At 41.1% G+C, this 23,773-nt stretch overlaps 1 protein-coding gene across 1 annotated transcript in view; it reads left to right on the forward strand.

Moving 5' to 3' along the window:
• Positions 1 to 23,773, forward strand: part of Tmeff1 (transmembrane protein with EGF like and two follistatin like domains 1) — an 81,976-nt gene that overhangs the window by 52,673 nt on the left and 5,530 nt on the right. Inside the window, exons 6-8 of the mRNA XM_008851904.2 lie at positions 1,237 to 1,385; positions 3,333 to 3,398; positions 15,257 to 15,380. Of these exons, the coding sequence (XP_008850126.1) occupies positions 1,237 to 1,385; positions 3,333 to 3,398; positions 15,257 to 15,380 (339 nt within the window). The remainder of the gene's footprint in view (positions 1 to 1,236; positions 1,386 to 3,332; positions 3,399 to 15,256; positions 15,381 to 23,773) is intronic.

A 23,773-nucleotide genomic window follows, 5' to 3' on the forward strand; every position in this document is an offset into this window, starting at 1 on the left:
TGTGTGTGTGTGTGTGTGTACTTATTTTTCTCAGTATTGCATTGTGGAACATCACAGACACTTAGGATGATATGTAGCTTCTCTAGAGAAGTTTCTGTGTGTTTTTGTTATTCTGTTTCCTTCCCAGGGCCCCATCCAGTCCTTGATCTCATAAATTCTGGACTGGAGGTTTATCAGAACAACCAATTTGCATTTTAAGTTTTAACCCGTGTGAGAGCTGGCTTCTGGCTGTGGATTCTCAGGGGAACTGGTTTTCTTCTCTGTCTTCAGTGCTATGGCTCAGGGCAACTCTTTTAAAAAGTAGTTCCTTTGGAACATGGCAGCTCATTTCTAGTTTCAGTCATGCTGAGGGTTGTAGCTTTTTGAAGGTCCCCGGATTTCCTACCCTAGGTGGATCATTGTTAGGTGTTTCCTGTTCCCAGAGGCCCACAAAACCAAAAAGCTGATAATTGAATTTGCCTAGTTTGGTAAATGCCTTCAAGGCTTTAGAGAGCTCCATTGACTTTTCTCTGTTCTAGCTTTTGTTTCTAATAGTCCAGGCTTTCTTACCAACTTAGGAGTGCATATATAAGGATGTTTTAAAGTGGTTTATCCAGTATTTTCTGATGTTTTCAGTGGGAGGGTTAGTGAGGTTTTTGAGGCCAGTACTGCTGGAAACACCCCGGTTTCCATGCCTAGAACACCCTGGCGTTCTGTGCTGTGCTGCTCTAGATACAGTGGGTGCTCGGTTATCCAGGTAGATGTGTAGCTAGACGGCACTTTGAGGGTTATCCTTTTACATACTTCATACCTGTTAAATTTTTAAGTCTTCTCAACCATTCGGTAACATAGGTATTTTATTATCTGTTTTACAGATGGGTAAAGTAAGACTCTGAGGAAGAATGTGGGCACAAATCAAGACCTTTGATGTATATACCACAGTTCTTTGTTCCTTCCATGGTACCATCCTGTTTTCAAATTAATGTTGTTGACATTGAACAGCTCCTGATTATTTCATGTAAATATGAACACTCAAGAGACCACTAGAGCAATGTGACATCTAAAAGAAGGCATCTCCAAATCCATATCTGAAAGAAATATTTAGCTGAGCAGCCGGCGGTTTTGTCAGTGACATAGTGAAAGCAGCGTAGTGGCTTCTGTTACAGAAAGCAGTGAGAAGAAAGGACTTGTTTGTTGTTGCTGTATTGTGAGACATTTTTGTTATAAAATAAAGGCAATTGTTGTCTTTCCCAACAGGTGTGTATGTAATATAGATTGCAGTGGATACAGTTTTAATCCTGTGTGTGCTTCTGATGGGAGTTCCTATAACAATCCCTGTTTTGTTCGAGAAGCATCTTGCATAAAGCAGGAACAGATTGACATAAGGCATCTTGGCCATTGCACAGGTAAAACCATTCTGTTTACCATCTTGACGATGATACGTTGGTAATCTCACTTAGTAGTGTTTCAAATTTGTAAAATGAAAAATCCTTGAGGCTGATTTTTTTATTACTATATATTTCAGAATTTTTGTCTGTCACTGACTTAGCTATTTTTACCTTCTCAAGACATAAATTGTATTTCTTGGTTGTTTAGTTACTAAGCTTCTCCTTACCTGTATCCTAACACGGGTGTATCTGAATCAATTTTACTTGCATTTATAATTCTAAGGTGATCTCAAATTCAATTATAGCTAAAAGTTGGGCTACTTAATTTCAATTATAATAAAGCTATACATTTGCCATATGTTTCCTAACTTTTTTTTCCATAGAGCATAATAGTTTCCTTTGTTTCTACATTATCTCTTTATAGCCTTTGTCTATGCATGTTATATGCAGTTACAGTTTTTAGTGTGAAGTTGTTGACTATAAAGACAAATTATTCCATTAGTCTAAAATTTCATTTGCCCTTTCTTCTTATGGTTTAGAAAACATAGCCATTTAAGAATTTTTTTTGGTGTTTTTGAGACAGGGTTCCAGCTGGCCAGGAACTCACTGTATAGACCAGGGTGGCCTTGATCTCATAGAGATCTGCCTGCCTCTGCCTCCTGAGTGCTGGTATTAAAGGTGTGTGTCCCCAAACCTGGCAAGAATGAGTTTTTGTTTTCTACCCCTACTGGAAATACTGTCACTGAAGCCAGTGACTTTGGCTTCCTTCCTTGGTAATACCAATGTGGGTTGCGATCATGCATCAGTTTTGTAGTAACACACCTGGGCCAGGCACATCCCATGGACTAGCATTGTACACCTGTCCTGCTTACTAGTTCCACTCCCTTTTACCTTGCTCTTTTGGGAAGCCCCCCAAAAGGGATATGCTTTTTTCTGAGCGAAGGCAAAAAAAAAAAAAAAAAAAAAAAAGGCTGTATGAATGAGCTTGGTACTTTATCTTGGTAATGAATTGTTTGTGACACACTTCCCATCTGATCCTAACAACTCTATTTTGAGCTGCTAGTGTATATAAGAAGGTCCTCAGAGGATTTCCAGTAGGATAGGCATGGGTGTGGTGGAGGAAGCTATTGTCTGGCAGATCCTCTAGGTAGGTGTTCCTCTTGGCTTTGGTCTTGAAATAAAGTTTAGTTTATTTTATGAGGTGGCATTTAGAACTTAGGTGGGACGTTTGAATGGTCTTCCCTGTAGTATTCAGTTCAGGGGAGTGGGCAAGTGGGAAATTTCAACCCAAATTTAGGTAGTCTTAGACTACTTTGGAGTGGTTGTGTCTTAAGTTTTATTTTATTCCCCTTGACAACTTTCCATCCATACCTAACTGTACACATTGCCTCCCTCAGTGTATATTGAAGGCTAAACCTTTGCCTCTCAGGAGGTTTTCTGTTAGTCTTTCCAGTCCAAGGCAGTGCACGTGAAAAAGGTCTTCTTGTTGTTTGGTAATATAGCAATGGTTCCATGCTAACCCTAATCAGATCTTTCCAGGCCAGCAGTGGTACTTGTAGATAAATTTTGAGCTCATGGTTGCTTGGAGAGAGTGTTTCTCCCCAAAATATGTTACTTCGTTTTACACGGAGATTTTAAAGTAGGTGACATTTGAGTGGAATACAATCAGACTGTCATACACAGAGCATATCTACATGGACAGCTTGAGTCCTGAGACAGTAAAGGGACTACTGATGACAAAAATGGTGGAAACTTTCCAGTGTTAACTATGTCAAAATATGACTTTGTATGTAATAAATACAAATAATCTTCTCTGTCAGCTAAAAAGCAGAGAGTTGTGAAAAGCTCGTGTGAGCAGGCTAGATGGACAGAGTTGAGAAGGAGCAGGAGCGGCCGGAGTAGTTAGGAGTTCCTTGGTGTGACTTCAACATCACGTATTAACTTGACAACTGTGTTTTGTTACAGACACAGATGATACGAGTTTATTGGGGAAGAAAGATGATGGACTGCAGTATCGACCAGATGTGAAAGGTACTGAATCAGGGCTTTCTAATTTTAACCAACTCTTGAAATATGGCTATTAGTGGTCCCTCGCTCTGTTTCCATTATAACGACTCCTCTAGCTTTGCTGTCTGTAGTAATATATGAGATGTAGTTGATTAGTACTTACTGAAACACCCGGGATTCCTTTCAGCTTACAGTGTGCTCTCATATGTGCTTTTTATTGATTAAAACCATTGAGGTAATTGTAGATTCTCATGAAATTTTAAGAATGATCTCTCATACATGTTTTTTAAAAATAATCTTTTCAAATGAATGAGAAAGAGAAAATACTCTTCTCTAGAATCTATTACTAACATTTCCCCCTTTGCCCAGGCCTTTGAACCTCATGCCGTTCTCCACCTGGAAGTCTTTTTCTTCTTTGTCTGACAAACTCCTCATCTTTCTGTCTCAGCATGGCAGCCATTTCCTCTGGGAAGTATTCCTTGACCCTTAAATCTGGATTAGGTGACGTCGCATCTTCTGTTTGAGCACTTAACCTGCTCTGTTATAATTGTTTTTTTTCACTCATCTCTGTCTCCCTGTAGGCTATGAGTTCTGTGTGGATTGAGACTATTTGCCATCTTCACTTTGTGCCCCTCACCCTAGCAGAATATCTGACAAATGTGTAACTACCCCATACTTGTCAAGAGGGTGGATGTAGATCAAAGAAGCCTGTACATTTGTACACTGTATCATGCTTAGTAAAGATCAAAGCAGAGACTGTACTCCAGGTCCCTCAACCTCACATTCTACTTGGTTTCCTAGTTTGTGTTCCCATGCATTATTTTAGTTGATTCTTAGAAGTTGTAAGAAGAACCCTAGACCAATGGTGGTACTGAGACTCAATGGTGTTAATCTGGTTAGTCAAAGTGGACCTAGATGTATGGACTCCTAGATCAGGCCCATTACAGGTGCATTTTCTACTGATTTGTTTGGTTATACTAGTAGATGCTTAAAAAATGTGTGACAGAACAAAAAAAAAAAAAGGGAGAAAAAAGAGAAAAAACCAAAGCACTCCCCCCCAAAAGGATGAACATGATTAAGAAAAAAAAAAAAAAGTGTTATATGCCAGACATGATGGTGCATATGCCTGTAATCACAGCATTTACTTAGGAGACTGAGGGAGGCAGGAGGATCGTGAGTTCAAGGCCAGCTTGGGGCTGTGTAGCAATTCAAGGCCAGCCTGAGTTATGAGACCTTGTCACAAAATACTGGTGGGGTGTGGTGGCGCACGCCTTTAATCCCAGCACTCCGGAGGCAGAGGCAGGCGAATCTCTGTGAGTTCAAGGCCAGCCTGGTCGACATAGTAAGTTCCAGGACAGCTGGGGCTACAGGGAGACCCTGTCTCAAAAAGACCCCCCCCCAAAAAAAAGAAAAATCAAGGGCTGAGGATATATTTTAGTGGTAGAGTGCTTGCTTAGCAGTGTAGGACCTCAGGTCTTACACCACAGTAGGGGAAAAAATAGTGTGACCTACCTTATATGAATTTTATAAAAGTTAAATAAGATAACTTAAGTGCTTATAATAGTATTTGATGTAGTTGTAAGTGCTCAGTAAATGGTAAATTTTTGTCATTGAGTACTTTGTTCTTTCCTGAACTTGAGTGCATTAAACCTGCATCTGTTACAACCCATGAGGCTCTGAAATACCATTCCTGTGTTGATTCAAAGTGCTATATTTAAAGTAGGAAATGATCTGCGTTCCCATTGGAGATGTAGTAGATCAGCTCTAGTTTTATTCCCTCTAGTGATAGTGTATGACTGCACCACAAAGACTATTTTTCAGTAGTTAGCAGCTCATATTTAAGGCAATTTGGGGAATTGTGTATATCCAAAACACTTTAGTTATAGTCCTAAAATCATATAACAATCTTGTCTTTGCCACTTTGGAGAAACTAAAAATTCTGTACACATGAGAATTGATATATAACTTAAATGAAATTATAGTTAGTAGATATAATTTGTTATAGATTTAATTAATGCCAGTCCTTTTAACAAACACTACTTGTGGATAGAAAGATCATCTAGTATATGGTCAGCATCTTTAGGGTGTGTGCTAAGTTAGACATGCATATACCTAACTTCTAACAAAGTAGAAATTAAATATCGTCATGTATGTAGAGTTGAAAAGTGTAATGAGCTTCTTTAAAGATGGGATTGCTCTTTGATGGGGGACAGCAAAGATGTGAGAAGAATTATGGAGAAGGCAGACTCTTGAGTGAGCCTTGACGTACAGTTAGAGCTTGAACAGGACCCAGATTCATGTTTAAGGTTAGAGGGTGTGAGCACAGGGTGGACACAAATCCAATGACAGGATGCACTGGAGATTGCTAAGGCATCCCTTTTGGCTGGAGGATAGGGACATTTAGAAGTGAGAGGTGGGCATGGGCAAGAAAGAAGATGTGGGGGCCAGGTTTTGCCCCCTGGAACACTGGGACTTTATCTTGAACAGTGGGAGATCATTAGTACAATATAATTGAAAAGGCCAGGCTCCAAAGTTAGCACTTGGCTGAGTAATGCTGGTAGAACACTGTGCTTATTGGTTCTCTGAGGAAGAGGCAGGAAGATGAGTTCTGTAGACTGCTTAGACTGAAACAGAGAGGATTAAAAATCCTGAGACTTAAGCTCAAATGACTTAGATGATTGGTTCTTTTTATAGAACTAGTATGCTGGGAGGGGAAGGGGAAGGTATTTGGGGTCAGGTGAGGGAACAGTTCGTGGAGGTGGTTAATTGCATTTTGGAATCTGAAATCCTGTGGAATTCATCCAGGCGACAGTTCAGCATAAAGTCAGAGGCAGACCTTGAGTGCAGAGGTGATGCTGAACCTGTGAGAACTAGGGCTGTACTGCTTCGTACAGCAGCCACTGGATGCGTATAGCAGTCTCCTTTTAATTAATTAAAATGAAATCCTAGCCTTAATTCAGGTGTTCAGTAGCCACAGGAGGCCAGTGGCTATTATAGTGTTCAGTGCAGAGAGACATTTCTGGAGGTGCAGGAAGTTCTGTACAGCATTCCTGTTTAGGAGGGAAAGTAGGGCCAGCATGGGGGAAAGCAGCAAGAGGACAGGGAAGAAGGAAACTGGGAGCACAATGCCCAGGAGAGGATGGCTAACGTTTAAAATTAAGGGGATTCCAGGGTGAGGAACAGACTGCCTTAAATTGAAGACAATGAGATCACCAGTAGTGTGGGCTGAAGGTTTCTGTGGAGTTTAAAAGATAAGAATCAGACCACAAGAGTTATGAATTCTAACAGTAAGGAAATGTAGCTCAACATGTCTTTGCCTTTTGTTTTGCTTCCTGTTCTCACAGCATTGGTAGGAGTGCTTAGTAAGTATTTGTGTCTGCAGTGTACAGCCAGGACTGGATAGGTGGGGGCACTTCCATGGGGCCCTACAGTAGAATGCAGGAACGCTGTATCAGCACCAGAAGTTGGAGAGGTTAGAAGGGAGGAGTGCTCAGTGAGAAAGTCTTTTTCAGGGGTGGGGCTTGGGGGGTAACCAGTGAGGTAGGGTTGCTTATAGTAGCATGTTTGTATGTGTACCATGTGTATTTGGTACTTGTGGAGGCCAGAAGAGGGAGCCAGATCCTTTGGAACTGGAGTTATGGACAGTTGTTACCCATGTGGGTGCCGGAAATGAAACCCGGGTCCTCTGCAAGAGGAGCCAGTTCTTTTAACCAAGGAGCTGCTTCTCCAGCCCCTGAACCACAGCGTTTTAATTAGAAAGACAGTCACCTCATTACAAGCCTCCCCTCATCTTTGAACTTACTTATGAGACTCATTAGTCTTTTGTTAGGTCCTGGGGACCCTGTTGGCTAAGGGTGCTAGAGATAGCATAAGTTGTTGTCATGAGTCTCACTGCTTGGTGATTTTATGCATTTTGGGCCAGAGTCTTTTGGTCATTTAAAAATGACATTTTTGTTATTTAAAAATGACAGGGATGTAGGTGCTAGACTCCCTGAAAGAAGCCTGAGTGTGTGGTGTGTGCCACAGCAGGTGTAGAGTCTTGTTGGAGTGCTTCAGGGGTTCCTGAGAGGGGAGGTTTGTTGTGTGGTAAGAGTGGAAGGCTGGCCTGGGAGCAGCTGTAGTGAGCATGCTGGGTAAGGTGGATGGGTAGAAGGGGGATCTGGGAAGTTAGGTGGGTGTGGTACATGAGGAGATGGAAGGATTGCTTTCTAAGAGAGTAGTTGAGGAGGTGAGTGAGTTCATATATATTAGAACTGTTGTTTCCCTGTCAGAGTGGGAAATGGAGGAGTCAGGCTGGGATTAGAGTGGTGGGTTTGGCGATGTGAGTGTGGGAGGTGTTAGAGAGTGGTAGGGATGTATATACTAGGTAGACGCTGCCTTAAAACAGGATTTGGGTTAGGGAAGTGTATAGAGGGATATGTGAGTGGTAAAGGTTGGGATATAGAGTAGTATTGTTTGGAAAGGAACGCAGGCTATTTTGAATTTTTTTTAATATATTTTTTTAGAAGAAGCATTTCATTACAGCTTTAACATACTCAATAACTGAGAGTTAATGATGTATTTATTGCTGATAAAATTGTAACCTCAGCAGCTGACATGCTAGGTGCGTTTGTCAGTGGCTAAGAACAATTAGTTTCTGATGCTTTACCTGGCTTGCTCACCAATGGGTCGGGTCAGATGGCCAGTGGAAAAGGCCTTACAGAGAAGCCACTTGCTACTGTTTCTTATAACATCATTACTAGAACACACTGTGCTTTGTGTGCGAAAACACTGCTGCTGGAGGCAGATTTGTTTGGGAAGTTTCTGTGGCTGGAATGATTCACGGGGCGGCCAGATGTACTTTGTACACTGTACACACTCCAAGCATTGTTCGGACACCAGCAGTTGCAGCTGCTGCTGGTGGAGCCTGTTACCACTTGCCTAAGGGCATTGTTCAGACAGGATCGGTCAGTGCCCAGTTCTCACTGTGCTGAGGCTGCATCTCCGCCTTGGTTTCTGAAATCATGCTTTATTGCGTCTCTAAAGCCTTTTTTTCTCTCCATTTTGAAGCTGTCTCTTTTATTTGGTCTAGAGAGCAGGTGCTTGGACATTATGCTTTTGTTAATCTGCTATGCATCTCCCAGGGCCTTGCTGAAATCATAGTTTAGTAGCCAAGAGCTTGTGCCGTGGAATCAGACTCGATTTATACTTAAAGGCTGTGTGTGGCCCAGTTTCTCTGAGTCTTGATGATTATATTTATAAAGTGGAGACAGTCATACCTACTGGCTAAAATCACTCTGAAAATTAAACACCAGATTCCTCAGTTATTTTTCATGTTGTCATGGTTATTGCTGACACTTTTGGTTTTGCTGTTGGTAGCTGACTGTGCTTAAAGCTCTCAGCATCAGCGAGCTCACCTCTCTTGCTGTTTCCTATTACAGTTCATGAGTGGCATCAGTAGGATCTCCATCCGGTGAGCATTTATTAATCAAGTGCCCCACTATGCGTGCTTGTGCCTTTTAGTTTTGAATCTTCACAGCAACCAGTCTATCCCTATTTTGCACGTGATGAAGCTGATGCTGACTGTCTTTTTGCTCATGTAGAATGACAGAACAAGGACGAGAGCCTGAGCCCTCCTGCTCTTGTCTTGTCTCACAGCTATTGTGAATTCTGTTCTGTCCACTTGCTGAATCTCCTTCAGAATACTTAATGCGTTCACAGCTGTTACCTTAGTGTCCTAGTTACCGTATTTCTGTGATAAAACACTGACCAAAACCACTTGAGGAAGAAAGGGGTTATTTTATCTTAACATCTCCCAGGTCACAGTCCATCACTGAGAGAAGACGGCACTGATTCAAGGCGGGGTCCTGGAGGCAGGAGCTGAAGCAGAGACCATGGAGGAATGCTACTTACAGGCTTGCTCAGCTATATTTCTTACACAGTGCAGGCCCACTTGCCTTGGGATAGCACCACCTCCAGGGGGCTGGGCTCTCCTACATCTATTAATAGTTAAGAAAATGCCTCAGACTTGGGCATAGGCCAGTTTGGTGGAGGAAATTCCTCCAGTTGAGGTTCTTTCTTCCAGGTGATTCTTTCTAGTTTGTGTCAAGTTGACAAAAAACTAACCACCACACTTGGGAACCTTCCCATTTGTTCTCTGGCTTGCTCTTTCTTCAAGTTTCTTTAGTTGCGCATTCTCAGTTGCTTAGTGAGGCTTTGTCCTTATCCTTTATTTATTCTCCCACTGCCTCAAACTCCAGGAAATGGCTGTGGTCCCTGGAGCACAGTAGATCCTTAACAAACACTCTATGAATGACTAGAGGTCTAAGTTTTAATTCAGCTTTCTAAATTCTCTGTTGGACCTTTAGGATTATTTAGAAACCTTTACATAAGTCTATATAAGAGCATCTTTAGTAAAGAGAATGAATCTGTTCTGTTATGTGTACTTGGTTAGTGTTGGGTGCCACTCTTAATGGTAGTTGCAAACTCAGTTTGTTCAAGAAAGACTGGGAACAGTAAGTTTGATCTTAAGAATACAAGACTGGGGGCTGGAGAGATGGCTCAGCAGTTAAGAACACTGGTTGTTCTTGCAGAAGACCCTGGTTTGAGTCCCAGCACCCACACGGCAGCTAACAACTGTCTATAACTCCAGTTCCAGGGGATCCAACAGCCTCTTCTGTCGTCCGCGGCCATTGCACGGCACAGGTGCACTTACCTACATGGAGGCAATACACGCATACACATAAAACTTAAAGCATACAAGACTGGTGGGAGTAAGGACTCGGTAAACAGACACAAGGAGATCTGTACAAGGTTAGAGGTTTCATTTAACATGAAAAATATCCAAAAGTGTTGGAATTGACTGTAATATGAGTTTCTCTGGGAGTGTTCAGTAGAGACAGATTCTCAGGGTTAAATTAAAGGGATTTCTGCATCAGACCAAATGCCCTCCACAAATCCTTTAGGTCTGAGAGTCTGAGCTCATTCATTCTGGGCACCTTCCAGATAGATTTCTTTATTTATTATTTGTTTGCTTATTTATTTATTTATTTATTTATTTATTCATTTGTGGGAGGGTTATGTTTTTGTATTCCTACTGGACAGCTTTGGCTTAGTCTTCATTACAAGTTTGGAATTAATTATTGTGTCTGTTCAGGCGTGCGTGTGTGTTATGTTCTTGTATGTATTCCTACTGCCCAGCTCTGGCTTAGCTTTCCTTACAAGTTTGGAATAACGTTAAGTGTTCATGTGTGTGCATATGTGGTGCTGAGGATTGAGTCCAAGGCCTTGCACATGCCAGGTAACTAACAACTTTGGACTTACATCCCTAGCTCTCAAGATAGGGTCTTGCTATGTAGTCTAGGCTGGCCTTGAACTCTCTATCAGTCTGCATTCATTTCCCGAGTGCTGGGTTTACAGGCGTGCAATGCCACACCTCACTTTTTTTAATTGAATGTTTGCAGTTTTCATATAATATAATTTGATGGTAGATCCCCTCTCTTATCTCCATCTTCCCTTATTGCCCCCCCTGCCCAATTTAATGTAGTCTATTATATATATATATATGGCCTATAGAGTCTAATTTGTGTCCCCAAACATCCTTCACTGTGGGTCCAACCACTGGAGCCTGGTTAACCTACCAAGAGTCTCATGCTTGAAAGAAACTGTCTCTGCCCTTATTATTTTTATTTTATGTCTATGAGTATATTGCCTGCATGTGTGTATGTGCACCCATATTTTGCAGTGCCTAAGGAGGTCAGAAGAGGGCATTGGATCCCCTGGAACTGGAGTTACTTATGGATGGTTGTTAGCTGCCATGTGGGTACTGGGAACCAAACTGAGGTCCTCCCCAAGAGCAGCCTGTGCTCTTAACCGCTGAGTCATCTCCACAGCTCACTTTTATTAACCTTCTAACTGATCACCTGTTTTCTGGTATCCTTGCTCTTTGTTTGTTGCTATGTAATTAATAATTTTAACAGCTTTATTGAAATGTAATTCACATACTACGTCAAGTCCACCTGTTTAAATCTTAATATTTAATGGCTTTTAATAAGTTATAGTGTTACATAAGCATTACCATAATCTAATTTTAGAATATTTCTGTCACCTTCCAATCTTCGAACACATTAGACTTGCTCACAGGGTATTCGCAGGCACCATTAACCCTAGGCATCCACTCTCAGGGGAATTTTGCATAAAAATCAGCTTTCATTGAACTGCACTCCAGTTAAGAGGACTTTGGTAGTGTCTTCCTTATCCAAGTGATTAAGAAAACATACCTCACCTGGGTTCAGATTTTTCTATCATCTGGTTACAGTCTGCTTTTCTGACTTTGACTTTGACCTTTCCCCAGTTCGCAGTAGAGCTCTCGCTTGGCCTTGTTAGGTGGATTCACAGCTTATTTTTGAGAACACTCTGCACACTGTACCTTCCCTTTGGTTTCTACCATTCTACCATCTAAAGCTGTTTATGCTTTTAGGGCTGCCTAACTTGAATCCTGCCGGGTCAGTTTATATGTCCTTTTCTGACTAATTTCACTTGCAAAGACTTAGGCTTTGAATATGAATTTCCATTTAATTATAAACTACCATACCAGGCCTGTTGCTGGTCAGCTTTTTATGTGCATCTGCTGAATCCTTAAATTAATTATAAGCTTCTTGAGGGCCAAGATCCTGGATGCTTTTTTCCTTATATCCTTAGCAGCTTAGCTGAGCCTGTGAATATACACAGTGTGATGTCCTGAATAATTTTGGCATTGAGTGATATGCTGAGCTTGCACTCTGCCAGTCAGACTTTCAGCATTATTAGATATGCCTGTGTTTTTTTTTTTAACTTTTGTAGCTTGAGACCACTTTTTTTCATGAACTCATTTAGTACATGCTTATTAATACTGTATTTTGTCTATTAATTTCTCAAACACCCTGTTCTTAATTTATCCTGCTTTACAATTGAATTCTCCAATAGCTTTCAGCTTTGTATTATTCTTGGAATTTCCTGCTTTTTATAGGACTTTCTTTTGGTATCTTTATACATTACCCAACCTCTACAGAGTTATGGGACCTCTTATCCTTGTTACAGGATTTTATTATTATAGGTGAATGCATAACCTGACTCCAGGGTCTCACGATCATACACTTGATGGTGTCCTACTATTAAGTACCAAGTTCTGAGAAGTGCTGTGCAGTAGTGCAGTAGTGTGGTGACTGCCTTCCTTGGCTTGACTGGGAATGTGAATGGAATTTTTTTAGCTTAAAACAGGAGCAAGAAAAGTACATTTGTTTAGTTAGTTGGTTTCAGTTCAGTTATTTCTCATCAATGCTAATTTCTTGAGGAATGCCTTCTGCTTTGATCACAAGTATTTATAAATAGCACATCTGTTTAGTTAAGTTTCAGCCTCTGAGTGAAGCACAGGGAAGGGCTGCTTTTTCTCTAACGGGTTTCAAAGTAGAAACTTTTCTATTGTTGTTGTTGTATGATAATTTTTTAATGGAACCAAAGATGGTTCGGTTCATACATTTTTTTTTTTCCTTCGTGGTGCAGAGATTGAATCCAGGGCTTCAGACATGCCAGGTAAAGGCTCTGCCACTGAACTATGGGAACTCCCATCCCATAAAATCCAGGGTCTTTATACTAAACATCTCAAGTAAAAACTAGAATTCTGTAAGATTTATTAAGTTGGTAGTATTTATTAAGTAATTTGCCAAGGGCTGTCTTGAAGTTCTGTACAAACTCACAAGCTAATGAACACATTATTAGCCCTTAGGTCCTGTGAAGAAGAGAGCCACAAATGGTTAACTGTCTTTAGGGCACACGGAGAGTGCCGTAACCAGGACTTGGATTCAGATGGTCTAACTGTACAAATGCCCTCATATCTCATACACATTGAACTCTCAGAATTGAAACTTACATAGAAATGAGTAACAAAAATGTCTAAATTCCCAAGGAGCTCAGTCTTCTGGACTGACTTTAAACCCCAAATGATGGTCGACACTATCATGAGGCTACAGTAAAGTAGTGGGTGCTCAGAACTTACAGCATCCTAGGGGAGAACTCGGTTTCTTCTGCCACACAACAGAACTGTAGCCTGGGAGCTAAGGGAGCCCCGTGACTCCTCTTGTTTTTGTGTCTCTAGGGCCTAGCAGCATATTTGATATGTAGAGGGTCATCAGTAGAAGAGCAGCAAGTCTAACCAGTGTGCATTTCAGTGCTGTAACCTCTAGCCATATATGGGCCTTGAATTGTGGTTAAAGTCGAGATCTTTGAAATGGATGTAAAATAGCTTTGTTTTTTATAGTTATTATGTTGAAATGCTAACATTTATTAAAATAAATGATTAAAATTAATTTACCTGTTTCTTTTTACTTTAAAATATGACTACTAGAAAATAAAAAATTACATCAGTGTCTCATACTGACTGTTAGAGAATAAGTGATTTGACCAAGGTTACAAAGTAGCAAAGATGATTTTTAAATTGAGGATCATTATCTTGGGTTCCCAGGCTTCTAGTTTAGTTTTCTTTCTGGCATAAATTAAATTAATACAGTGTAAACATTTACATTCTGAGGTGAGTTGGCACCCTTCTGGTCGTAGTGATGAAGTCATCGTTCTGCTTTATTCTGTCACAGAGCTTAATAATCATTGCAGATTTTTGTTGTTGGTGGTGGTCCATACATTCTGATTTCCAGAAAAATCTGCATGTGAGCTCTCAGGTTTTCACACTTAGCTGCTCTCCGGAGTCCCCTTCCCCTTCCTCCCCCTTTCTCTTCTTCCTCCTCTCCTCCTCCTCACCCTTGATCTTCCCCCTTACCTGTCAGTCAGTACTTGTACAACCTCCAATTTCATAATGTATTTCTATTAACATTCTTCAGATTTTTATCACACCTTTGTCTGAGTCGTAGGGAGATAATTTCTTTGCTGTTCTATGGTGTGTGATACAGAGAGCTGGTTATTTTATTGATGTTATAGAGGCATTAATTATGTCACATAATCCTTTCAAATCTTCATGAAGTATAGGTTGTGTATCCCGATTTTACAGTAATGAAATCTAAGATTTAAGAGAGTAGGATGGTAAAGGACACAACTGACATGTGCAGAATCTGCAAGCCATTTCTGTCACACCTTCTTACTGAATTTTTTTACAATGAACATTTTTGTACACTAAACGACACCTATATGGAAAACCTAGCAAAGCTATTTTCTTCTCCCCTCCCCTTCCCTCTCTTCCTGTCCCCTCCTCTCCCCACCCCTCCCCTGTTTCTGAGACCCAGTTACCATGCAGCCCAAGCTGACCTCAAGCTTAGAATTTGGAATCATCCTGCCTCAGCCTCCTGAGTACTGGGATTTACAGGTGTGTACTAGTACATCTGGCTAAAAGCTATTTTTATTTGAAAAAACAAACAACCCCCCCCCAAAAAAAAACCATGCTTGATGATTCAGAAATAAAAATTTTAGATTAAAATTGTAGAATCCTGTAACGTGTTCTCTGCCAATGCAGTGTTCCTTGGCGTCATGTTCATAGGCCCCAGGTAGCTTCATTCCTCCACAGCCAGTGCTCTGCACACTCTCTCTATCCCTGGGGGAACTTTCTTCTAGACCTGGCATTTATGTGTTCACAAAGATTTTTAATTTTCATTTGCAGTAGCTCATAGTGGTCATATCCTGCAACTATTTTTATGTGCTTTGAATCCAAATTGTCTGCCTGCTTGCTGTGTTTATGGCGTGATGAGTGCTGTAAGGGATCTTGGGTCTCACTGAACCCCCCTATCTGATAAATTTCTAAATTGCCCAGCAGGTGGTTGAAAGTGGGCGACTTTATTTATGGTTCCAGAGCCTTTGAAAAAAGTCCATATTTTCAGTTTGCTTTTCAATATTCAGTGACCCGGTTTATGTTTTTTTTTTTAAAGATGCTAGTGATCAAAGAGAAGATGTTTATATTGGAAACCACATGCCTTGCCCTGAAAACCTCAATGGTTACTGCATCCACGGGAAATGTGAATTCATCTATTCTACTCAAAAGGCTTCTTGTAGGTAAGTCAGTGCCCCCCAGTCAGTGGTGAGAAATTTTTTCTGTCAGTGGTTGCTGCTTTACAGACTAAATAGCACTCAAAACAGTGTTATCTGCAGTAGATTAGTTAAAAAAAAAAATCCCCCCCCAAACCCCACCTCTGGCAAGAATATGAAAAGATATAAACACATTTAATTAGGGTTTTAAGATTGTGAGCTTAATGTCTTTATGATAATTTTTTTAATATGAAAATAAATATGCCATATTCTAACACTATTTTCTTTCAGCAGTCTGTCACAAGGTGCTTGAAGGGTTGAAAAGTACATTAAGGATAGAGGAGAAATAGCTCAAATAAAATGTATGCTGAAATAGACTTCTAAAAATAAAGGAGTAGGAATGAAGAAGCCAGGTTTGGCTTTGGAGAGGGAAGTAGGGAGAGTACAGATCTTCAACTCCTGGATTCCACAGAAGTTACGTAACCTGTTCAAGGTCAACAGCAAGCTGGAAATAGAGCTGGGAGAAAACTAGATCTCAAGTTTCCCAGTGCACACTTCCAGGATCTCAGTGCTTTTTGCTGTGTTGTGTGTGTTCTTACTGCTGTTGGAGTCCCTGCTCTGCCTCAGCTTGGTCTGGTTAGCCAGGCCAAGTTTCCACAGACGAGGTGGTGGGACTTTGCTGTCATTCCAGTCACTGCCTCATCTGGGTGTTGGACACCAGAATCTGTTTCCCTCTTTCAGTCAGAACATCAAAACATAGGGAGGTGTTACGTTTTACTTTTGTTCTATCAGTCCACAGGGCAATGACTCATTTTCCAAGAAGTAACAAGAAACGATTGGTCCTGAAGTCTCCTGGGCCCTCTACTTCTTACTGATTATTTTCTCCTCGCCTCCTGCATAAAGATGAAAGGCAAAGCAAGCGCTGCTAAGTGTTAATGGTTGAATGGCTTTGTTAAACCATTGCCTTTCTCCTGGCTGAACATTCTCCTCCTCCTCTTTGAAGGAGCTAACCTCTTTGTATCCTTTTTTTCCCACTGAAAAAACAGCAACTGTCTAAAAGAAGATGGACCAAGTTAGAAAGCAAATCCCATGGTGGATTCTTTACCTTTGTTCCACAGTGGTATAACTATCTTTGTAGAAATGGACTTGTCTTTTTAGGATAGGGCATCTTTCAAGATACCTACACGGAGCTGGGTGTGGTGGTGTATGTCCGTAATCCCAGCTCTTGGGAAGTGAGGCAGGAAGATAATTCAACATCAATCTGGGCTACATGGTAAATTCCAGACCAGCCAGACCTGCATAGTGAGATGCTGTCTCAAAACAAACAAAACCCATGGAAACAAAACAGAACAGTAACAGTGCAACAGTGCAAAAAACCAGAACAGAACTGGGACAGGCATAGTGTATATAAAGTGCTTAAACGTCAGCATTTAGTATGTAGCACATATTTAATAAATAGCAATTGATATGAAACTATAAGCCCATTACATCAGGGACTCCCATTTTGGTAACACTGCCTTTCCAGTACTTACTATAGGACCTAGCCCAGTAGTGTTAAAAATAAAATCCAAGGACCCCATCAATACCACCCAAAGAACATGTGCAGACAGAGTGAAAGTAACATGGCAAGGCAGATTTTACTTTTGCAAAAGGGTGCTTTGTGGTCAGTCAGATCCATCAAGCACACACAGGACCTGGAAGCATGGTAGGCTTTTATCCCTAATGCAGGAGAACTGTGTCTTTACCCCATTGGCTGAGGTCTGACCTCACAGTCTTTTCAGGTTAGCTAGTTTAAAAGAATCAGCGTTAAGGGAGAGGAGCTCTACTGCCCCAGGCCAACAGGCTCAGGAATGCATCAGGGCCTTAAACAGAAGTCTTATAGGGTACGATGTGATTAAAAGATAACAATTCTTTGTCATAAACCAAGTTCCAAGTTTTACAGGGTTTAAAGAAAAGACTAATAATTAATGTTTCTTAACAGTAGATCTTTAGTAAATGTATTTTTAAATATTGTGACAATTATCAACTTTTTGATCGTCACCAGATCAGAGGAATTTCTTAAATCTTAAAGAATGTCTTTCTTATACATTTATTATTCCTAGAAAGCAGCAGCTCATCTTTCTCTTGGATATTTACAGTGTCTATAAGAATTAAGTCAAAATATCATGTACCTGTACTAGTAGCCAGGGACGAACAACCTTCAGCCACAATCCTATTAGTAGATTAAAATCTAATGTTTTCCCACCATTGATGTACTTGTTTATTTTACATTAAATTCTCTCTGGCACTGGGTTGTTAAACTTACATATGACAGAATAAACTAGTTTATTCTTTATATACCAAATTCTCTCTGGCAGTAGATTGTTAAACTGACATATGACAGGGATTCAGGGATCTTGTCTTCAAAAAATAGTAAGTAACTATAATACAATATGAAAATACTGTCAAACATACACGTGCATGAGATGATTTGGGGTTTCAGAAAAGGCCCCCCAGGCTATAAGGTGTAGGAGACATTGCCAGAGGGGAAGGGTCAAGTTTTACAGGAATATTTGTGCCATCCCATGAATGTAGACTTCATTTTAAAGACATGAAAACCTGTAACTGGCTATCAAGTAGCTGTGATGTGGTAAGATCTGGAAACGCTCTGGTAGCACTGTGGAAAGTAGAAGGACTCAAAGTGGGACTGAATAATGCAGTTGTGCTGGAGATAAGTACATGGATAGTAGAAATAATAAAGTAGCTGAATCCATAGATGCTGGTGACCAGTGGGTTTGAGGACAAGAGCATAGCAGTGGTGGAGGAAAGTGGAGGAAGAGCAGAGACTCCTAGGTGTCCGGTTAGGGCAAAACTGAATAGGAAATACCCTGGGAGGAGTGAAGAGGTTTGGGGGATTTGATGTGTCCAGTGTAACATGCTGGTCTACCATGCCTGTGGATATTCATTTAAGCTGGTGGAGATACTTGGTTTAAGAGCTCATGGGAGATGCAGGTTGAAGAAGTAGGCTTGGGGGTGATTTACCTCTAGCATGTCCCGTCTAGTTTCTATGTAGCAGTCCTTCTACCAACTAGGCCTCACCTGTTCAGTGGCCTTCACACCCCAGATGCCAGATCATTCGCTGTAGTTGATCCCCTGCCTCTGCCTCTTTCACACTGTGTCATGCTCACTTGACGAAACTGCAGTTTTGTTTCATTCCAGCTTCCCAAACCACCACATCACTGAGCATGGCTGCAGTCAGGAAACACAACCAAGCTGTGTCACTTCATGTGTGCCTTCCTCAGTCTGTAGTCAGTCATTGAACTCAAGCCCACGCATCTTCCTACTCCCCTGCCAGGCTCCCTCCTGTATACCTTTACCCTTCTCCTCAGAGAGTACTCAGTCAGCACTTGCCCTCATCCTCTCTGTCAACTGATGAGGCTTTTCCAGACTCACTGAGAAAACTGCAGCAATGTGGAGAGTCTACAGCCTGTCATGAGCACCTGCCAGCAATTTTCTTTTCTCCTTTTTCCTCCATATCTTGATATAAATATATTTTCCATGTTTATAAATACATTATACTTCAGTTTCTTCTGTTAGAAATCCCATCTGATTTCCATTAGCACGTTCCTTCCTTTTGTGGAAGAACTTGAGAGTTGTCTTTATTTTTCTCCAGTTCCCATTTCTGATCTCTCTTGAAACCACTCCAGTAAGTTTTGGTCTTCAGCCCCCTATAGAGTCTGTTTGCATTGGTAAAGTCAGTGGTCAATCTGTCGTGTTAAATAAACCTTTAACTAGTCAGTGGCATTTGGTAAGATTTGGTGGCTCCCTCCTGTGTGATACTCATTCTTCTCCTGCCTGGCTGGACAGTCAGCCTTGGCATGCTGCCTGGTCTTCCCATGTTGCAGTGCACCGCAGTTCAGGCTAGTACTCTTCGCACTTCCTCAGCAATTCTATCCAATCTCTGGACTTTGCAGACACAGCTATGTGGCTCCTAATTTACACAGGTCCCAGTCCTTCCTGTTGAATCTGAGACTCCTCCCTTTACCTTCTTTACATTTTCAGTGGATACCTGGCTGAATCTCAGCAGGACCGAAACTGTCCCTTTCCCTTCCGTTTCCCCTGGCTCCACTTGCATTTTTTTCCATTTTGGTAGATGCTGGCATCATTTTTTCAGAGTTGCTCAGACAAAGTACTTCTGGAACATCTTTGACTCTTTCTTAGGTTCCCCATATCTACTTAGTTGGGAAGTCTCCTTGGCTCTCTATTTCAGAATATAGAAATTTCATCACTGTCACAGTTACCACTGTGTCCCTAGTCCAGCCTCACCTCCCTATATGTGTGCATGTGTGCACACATACTGCCTTTTAACATGACCGTTTATTTTACTTATGCCTTTTGATTCTCACTAGAGGTAAGCTCTTTTTTTTTTTTTTTTTTTTTTTTTTTTTAAAAAACAGTCCCCCCTAACCCCCCCTCTCCCCGGAAGGGGGGAAGTTTTTTTTTAAAAAAAAAAAAAAAATTTTTTTTTTTTTTTTAAAAGACAGGTCTCCCTATAGCCCCATCTGGCCTGGAAGAGGGTAAGTTCTTTTTAGAAAAAAAAAAAATTACTTTTTGTCTGGTGTGGTGGCACATGCCTTTAATGTCAGCACTCGGGAGGCAAAGGAAGGCATATCTCAGTGAGTTCTAGGCCAGCCTAGTCTATGTAGAGAGTTCCAGGCCAGCTAGGGCTACAGGGAGACTGTGTCTCAAAACACAAAAACAAAAAGTTATTTTTTAATCTTTATGTGTATATATGAGTGTGGGCACGTGAGTGCCGTGGTGCACATGTGGAGGTCCTTGTGTTCGCCTTCCACCTCATTTGAGACAAGGTCACGTGTTCACTGCCACGTAGGCCAGACAAACTGGCTCACAGCTTCTGGGAATTTTCCCATCTCTGCCTCCTTCCCATCTCCCCACAGGAGCACACTACCATGTCTGTCTTTATGTGGGTTCTGGGAATCTGAGCTCAGATACGGCGAACACTTTACCCATTAAATATCTCCACACCCTGGAGAGCCTGCTCTTTTGTTTCTATGACTCCCAAATGTTTTCTGCAATAGTACCTGAAACCTGGCAGGTGCTCTGTAAGTGTGCTCAATAATGAGTGAAAGAATCACACTGAAGTCACGGGAGTGAAGGAGAGTATCTGTGGAGGCTGAGTGGGGTGATGGTAGTGGTTATAGTCGGGGGGATTTGGGCTGAACCCCAGAAGAAAAGGTGCCTTAGAACTTAATACTCTAGATATTTGGAGAGTGTGAAAGTCAGTTGCAGAAAGTAATATCCAGAGGGAGTTTCTTCAGTGATATGTGGCCCAAAGGTCCTTTTTGATATTCTGATTTTAATCTTCGAATTAAGCTGAGCTATCAGCTCCACATAGGGTATTGTTATAGCTCTCTCTGGAGCTGTTTTGATTTTACTGACTTTGACTTTGGGCCATTAGCCTACCATGAAGGACATTATTTTAAAAGTCCCATGGGACTTCATTATGGTATTGGATTTATGCTGCTGTGTTATTGAGAATGATATTCTCAGTATTAGAAGGTACCCTCTTTAAATGAGGACCAACGAAAGGAAGTTCCCCTGAGTTTAATAACAGTAGTAACTGCTCCTTTGAAATGACTTGTTTGATTTTATTTTATGGAGATTTCTTTCTGTGTCAGTGCTCTCTCTATCCCCTCTTCTTCCCCTTTCCGTTATCTTCTCCTTCCCTTTCTCTATCCCCTCTCCACCTTCTCCCCCCTTTCTTCCATCCCCTCGCTCCTCCCTCCCTCCCCTTCTTCCCCTCCCTCCCTCTCACCCTCCCTCCATCTCTTTTCTGTCCCCTCCCTCCTCTTCTCTCTCTTTCTCTCTCTCATTCTGTCCTCCTTCCTCCCTCTCCTTTCCAATCCAGTGGCTTTAATACACTACTGCTGCAGTCAATTGTAGCACATTTTTATCACCTCAAAAAGAAATCTCATATCTTTTTCCCGTTACTCCCAAACCTTTGTATCTGCCTGCCCTAGGCAGCCAGTGATCTATTTTCTGTCTCTCCGAGTCACTCCTCCTGAACATTTGATATAAATGGGGTGATGTAATGTGTGCTTTTTCATGTCTCACTTCTTTCTCATGGAATGCTGTTTTTAAGCCTCATCAGCATTATATTTACACACCTGCCCTTTGTTCCTCTTTATGGCTTGGTAACATGTTGTGTGAATAATATCACAAGTTTAAGTCCAGCTGCTGGTTGCATCTGTATACATGTTTCTGACTGTTTTGAGTGGTGCTGGCCTGAGTTTTTGTGTGAGGTTTTTTTTTGTTTGTTTGTTTTGTTTTTTTTGAGACAGGGTCTTGTGCTTGTGAACTCCAAATCTCCATCGGCCTCCTGAGTGCTGGTGTTACAGGCACGGGCCGCCGGACTCTTACTGCCTGTTTGTGTATCTTCTCTGGGTAAATGTCTAAATAGATCCTTTGCCCTTTTCTTAAACATCGGGCAGTTTTTTTTTTTCATGGGGTGGGGTGTTCTTTTTATTATTTGTTCTATTAAAAAAGTGTGTGGTGTGTGTGTGTGTGTGTGTGTGTGTTTGTGTGTGTGTAACTTCTGGGAGCCCGTTCTTGCCTTCCACCTTGTTGAGGCGGAGTCTGTCTTGTTTCTGCACTGTTGTGTATTCCAGGCTAGCTTCCAGGCAGTTCTCCTGCCTCTACCTCCCATTTCCCATCTTCCTGTAGGAGTTCTGGGGTTACAGGTGTGAGTCACTGTTTCAGGCCTTTTACATAGGTTCCAGGGGTCAGGCTTTTGAAGCTGAGCATTTTTACCGGCTGATCCATTTCTCTAGCTCCTTATTTGTTATGTTTCTTATCCACTATGTAATTTGTACTTTTTATTTTCCTTTTTTATAGGCTGTCTTTTCACTTGATAACGTCCCTATGAATAAAAGATCTGAATTTTTATTTTGTTTAGCCTATCATGTTGTTGCAGTTGTTTTTTGCTTTTAGTGTCATCACTAAGGAATTACTGTTCATTCTAAGGTCATGAAAATTTACATCTGTTTTTTCCTAAGGGTTTGTAGCTTTAGTGCCGACATTCAGATCTGTGATCCACTTTGAGTCAATTCAGGGGCATGCTCTGAGGAGGAGGATCATCTTCATTCTTCTGCATGTAACAGGTTCTCAGCCTCTTGGCTCTGGGGACCATATCTCCCCATTGAATTGCCCTGGCACCCTTGTCAAACAGCAGTTGGCTATCACTTGTGGGTTTATGTCTAGTCCATGACCTTGTGCATATGTCTCACTCTTGTCAGTTCCAAGACTGAGAACCTACTGTAGGACTTCCTGGCCGTTGTCCAGGAGCCCCAAGGACTGGGTATACAAACCCACATCATCCTGCCTTCCCCTGCTGCCTTGTACACAGACTCCTTTCCTGTTGTTATTTATAAAATGCTGCTTCAAATCCCTTAGCACAGGTGTGGGGCAGCAGTGAACACACACTGCCCGTACACTTCATGCACTTTACTCATCAGTCCCTACTGAAGTCTTGCTAATTTATGCATATCACTCTGTCAGCTTAAAATATGAATCTCCTGTTAAATATCTTAAGTGTTTCCCCATCAAATTATTACCATCAACTGATGGTAGTGTCTTTATATTTACTTTTAATTGGAATTAGATAATTTCTAAGATTAGCATCCACTCAACTGCCTTGCTCTGTTTAATAACTTATCTTCACATTCCCTTGCATATTAAATGTTTATGCTGCTCACACTGAAAGGTGTGTTGAATATAATTTGGCACTATGCCTGTAGAATTGAAAGTGTTTATTCTTGTTTTTTCAATAATCACATTCCCAGATACCCTAAAAAAAACTCTAAATGGAAAAGTATCTATTCACAAGACATTTATCATACCTTACTTATAAATATGGAAGTTGGGAAACTGATGTATCTGAGAATGGGAAACAGATAAGTTAGTTCTGTTATAGTCCTGGTTGGAATACTGTGAGTCTAGTTTAAAAAGATAGTGATACAGTCAGTTTAGTAACTTCAAGATTGATGTGATTTAGCTTGGATCACTGACGGCACCACACAAGACGTGTCAAAATGGCATTTATTTTTCAGATGGCAGTGAAGTGATTTTTCTATTCCTGTTTAAATTTTGTTGTTCTTTTGTATTTAGTACATTGTATCTTTTTATTCTTTATGTATATCTGAGAGTATAAAATTTTGCATTTTCCATCAGGCATGGTGGTGCACACTTATAATCTCAGTACTTAGAGGTAGAGTCAGGGGAATCAAGAGTTCTAGGACAGTCTAGTGTATATAGTGAGACTTTTGTCTAAAAAAAATGTAATTCTTAAATGTCTGTGGAGTACTCAGCCATAAATGGGACATCTATCTCACCCCCTGCCCCCAAGGCTCAGGGAACGTCAC

The sequence above is a fragment of the Nannospalax galili genome, unplaced genomic scaffold, assembly GCF_000622305.1.
Source record: "Nannospalax galili isolate Female #2095 unplaced genomic scaffold, S.galili_v1.0 scaffold125, whole genome shotgun sequence".
In the NCBI taxonomy this organism is placed as follows: Eukaryota; Metazoa; Chordata; class Mammalia; order Rodentia; family Spalacidae; genus Nannospalax; species Nannospalax galili.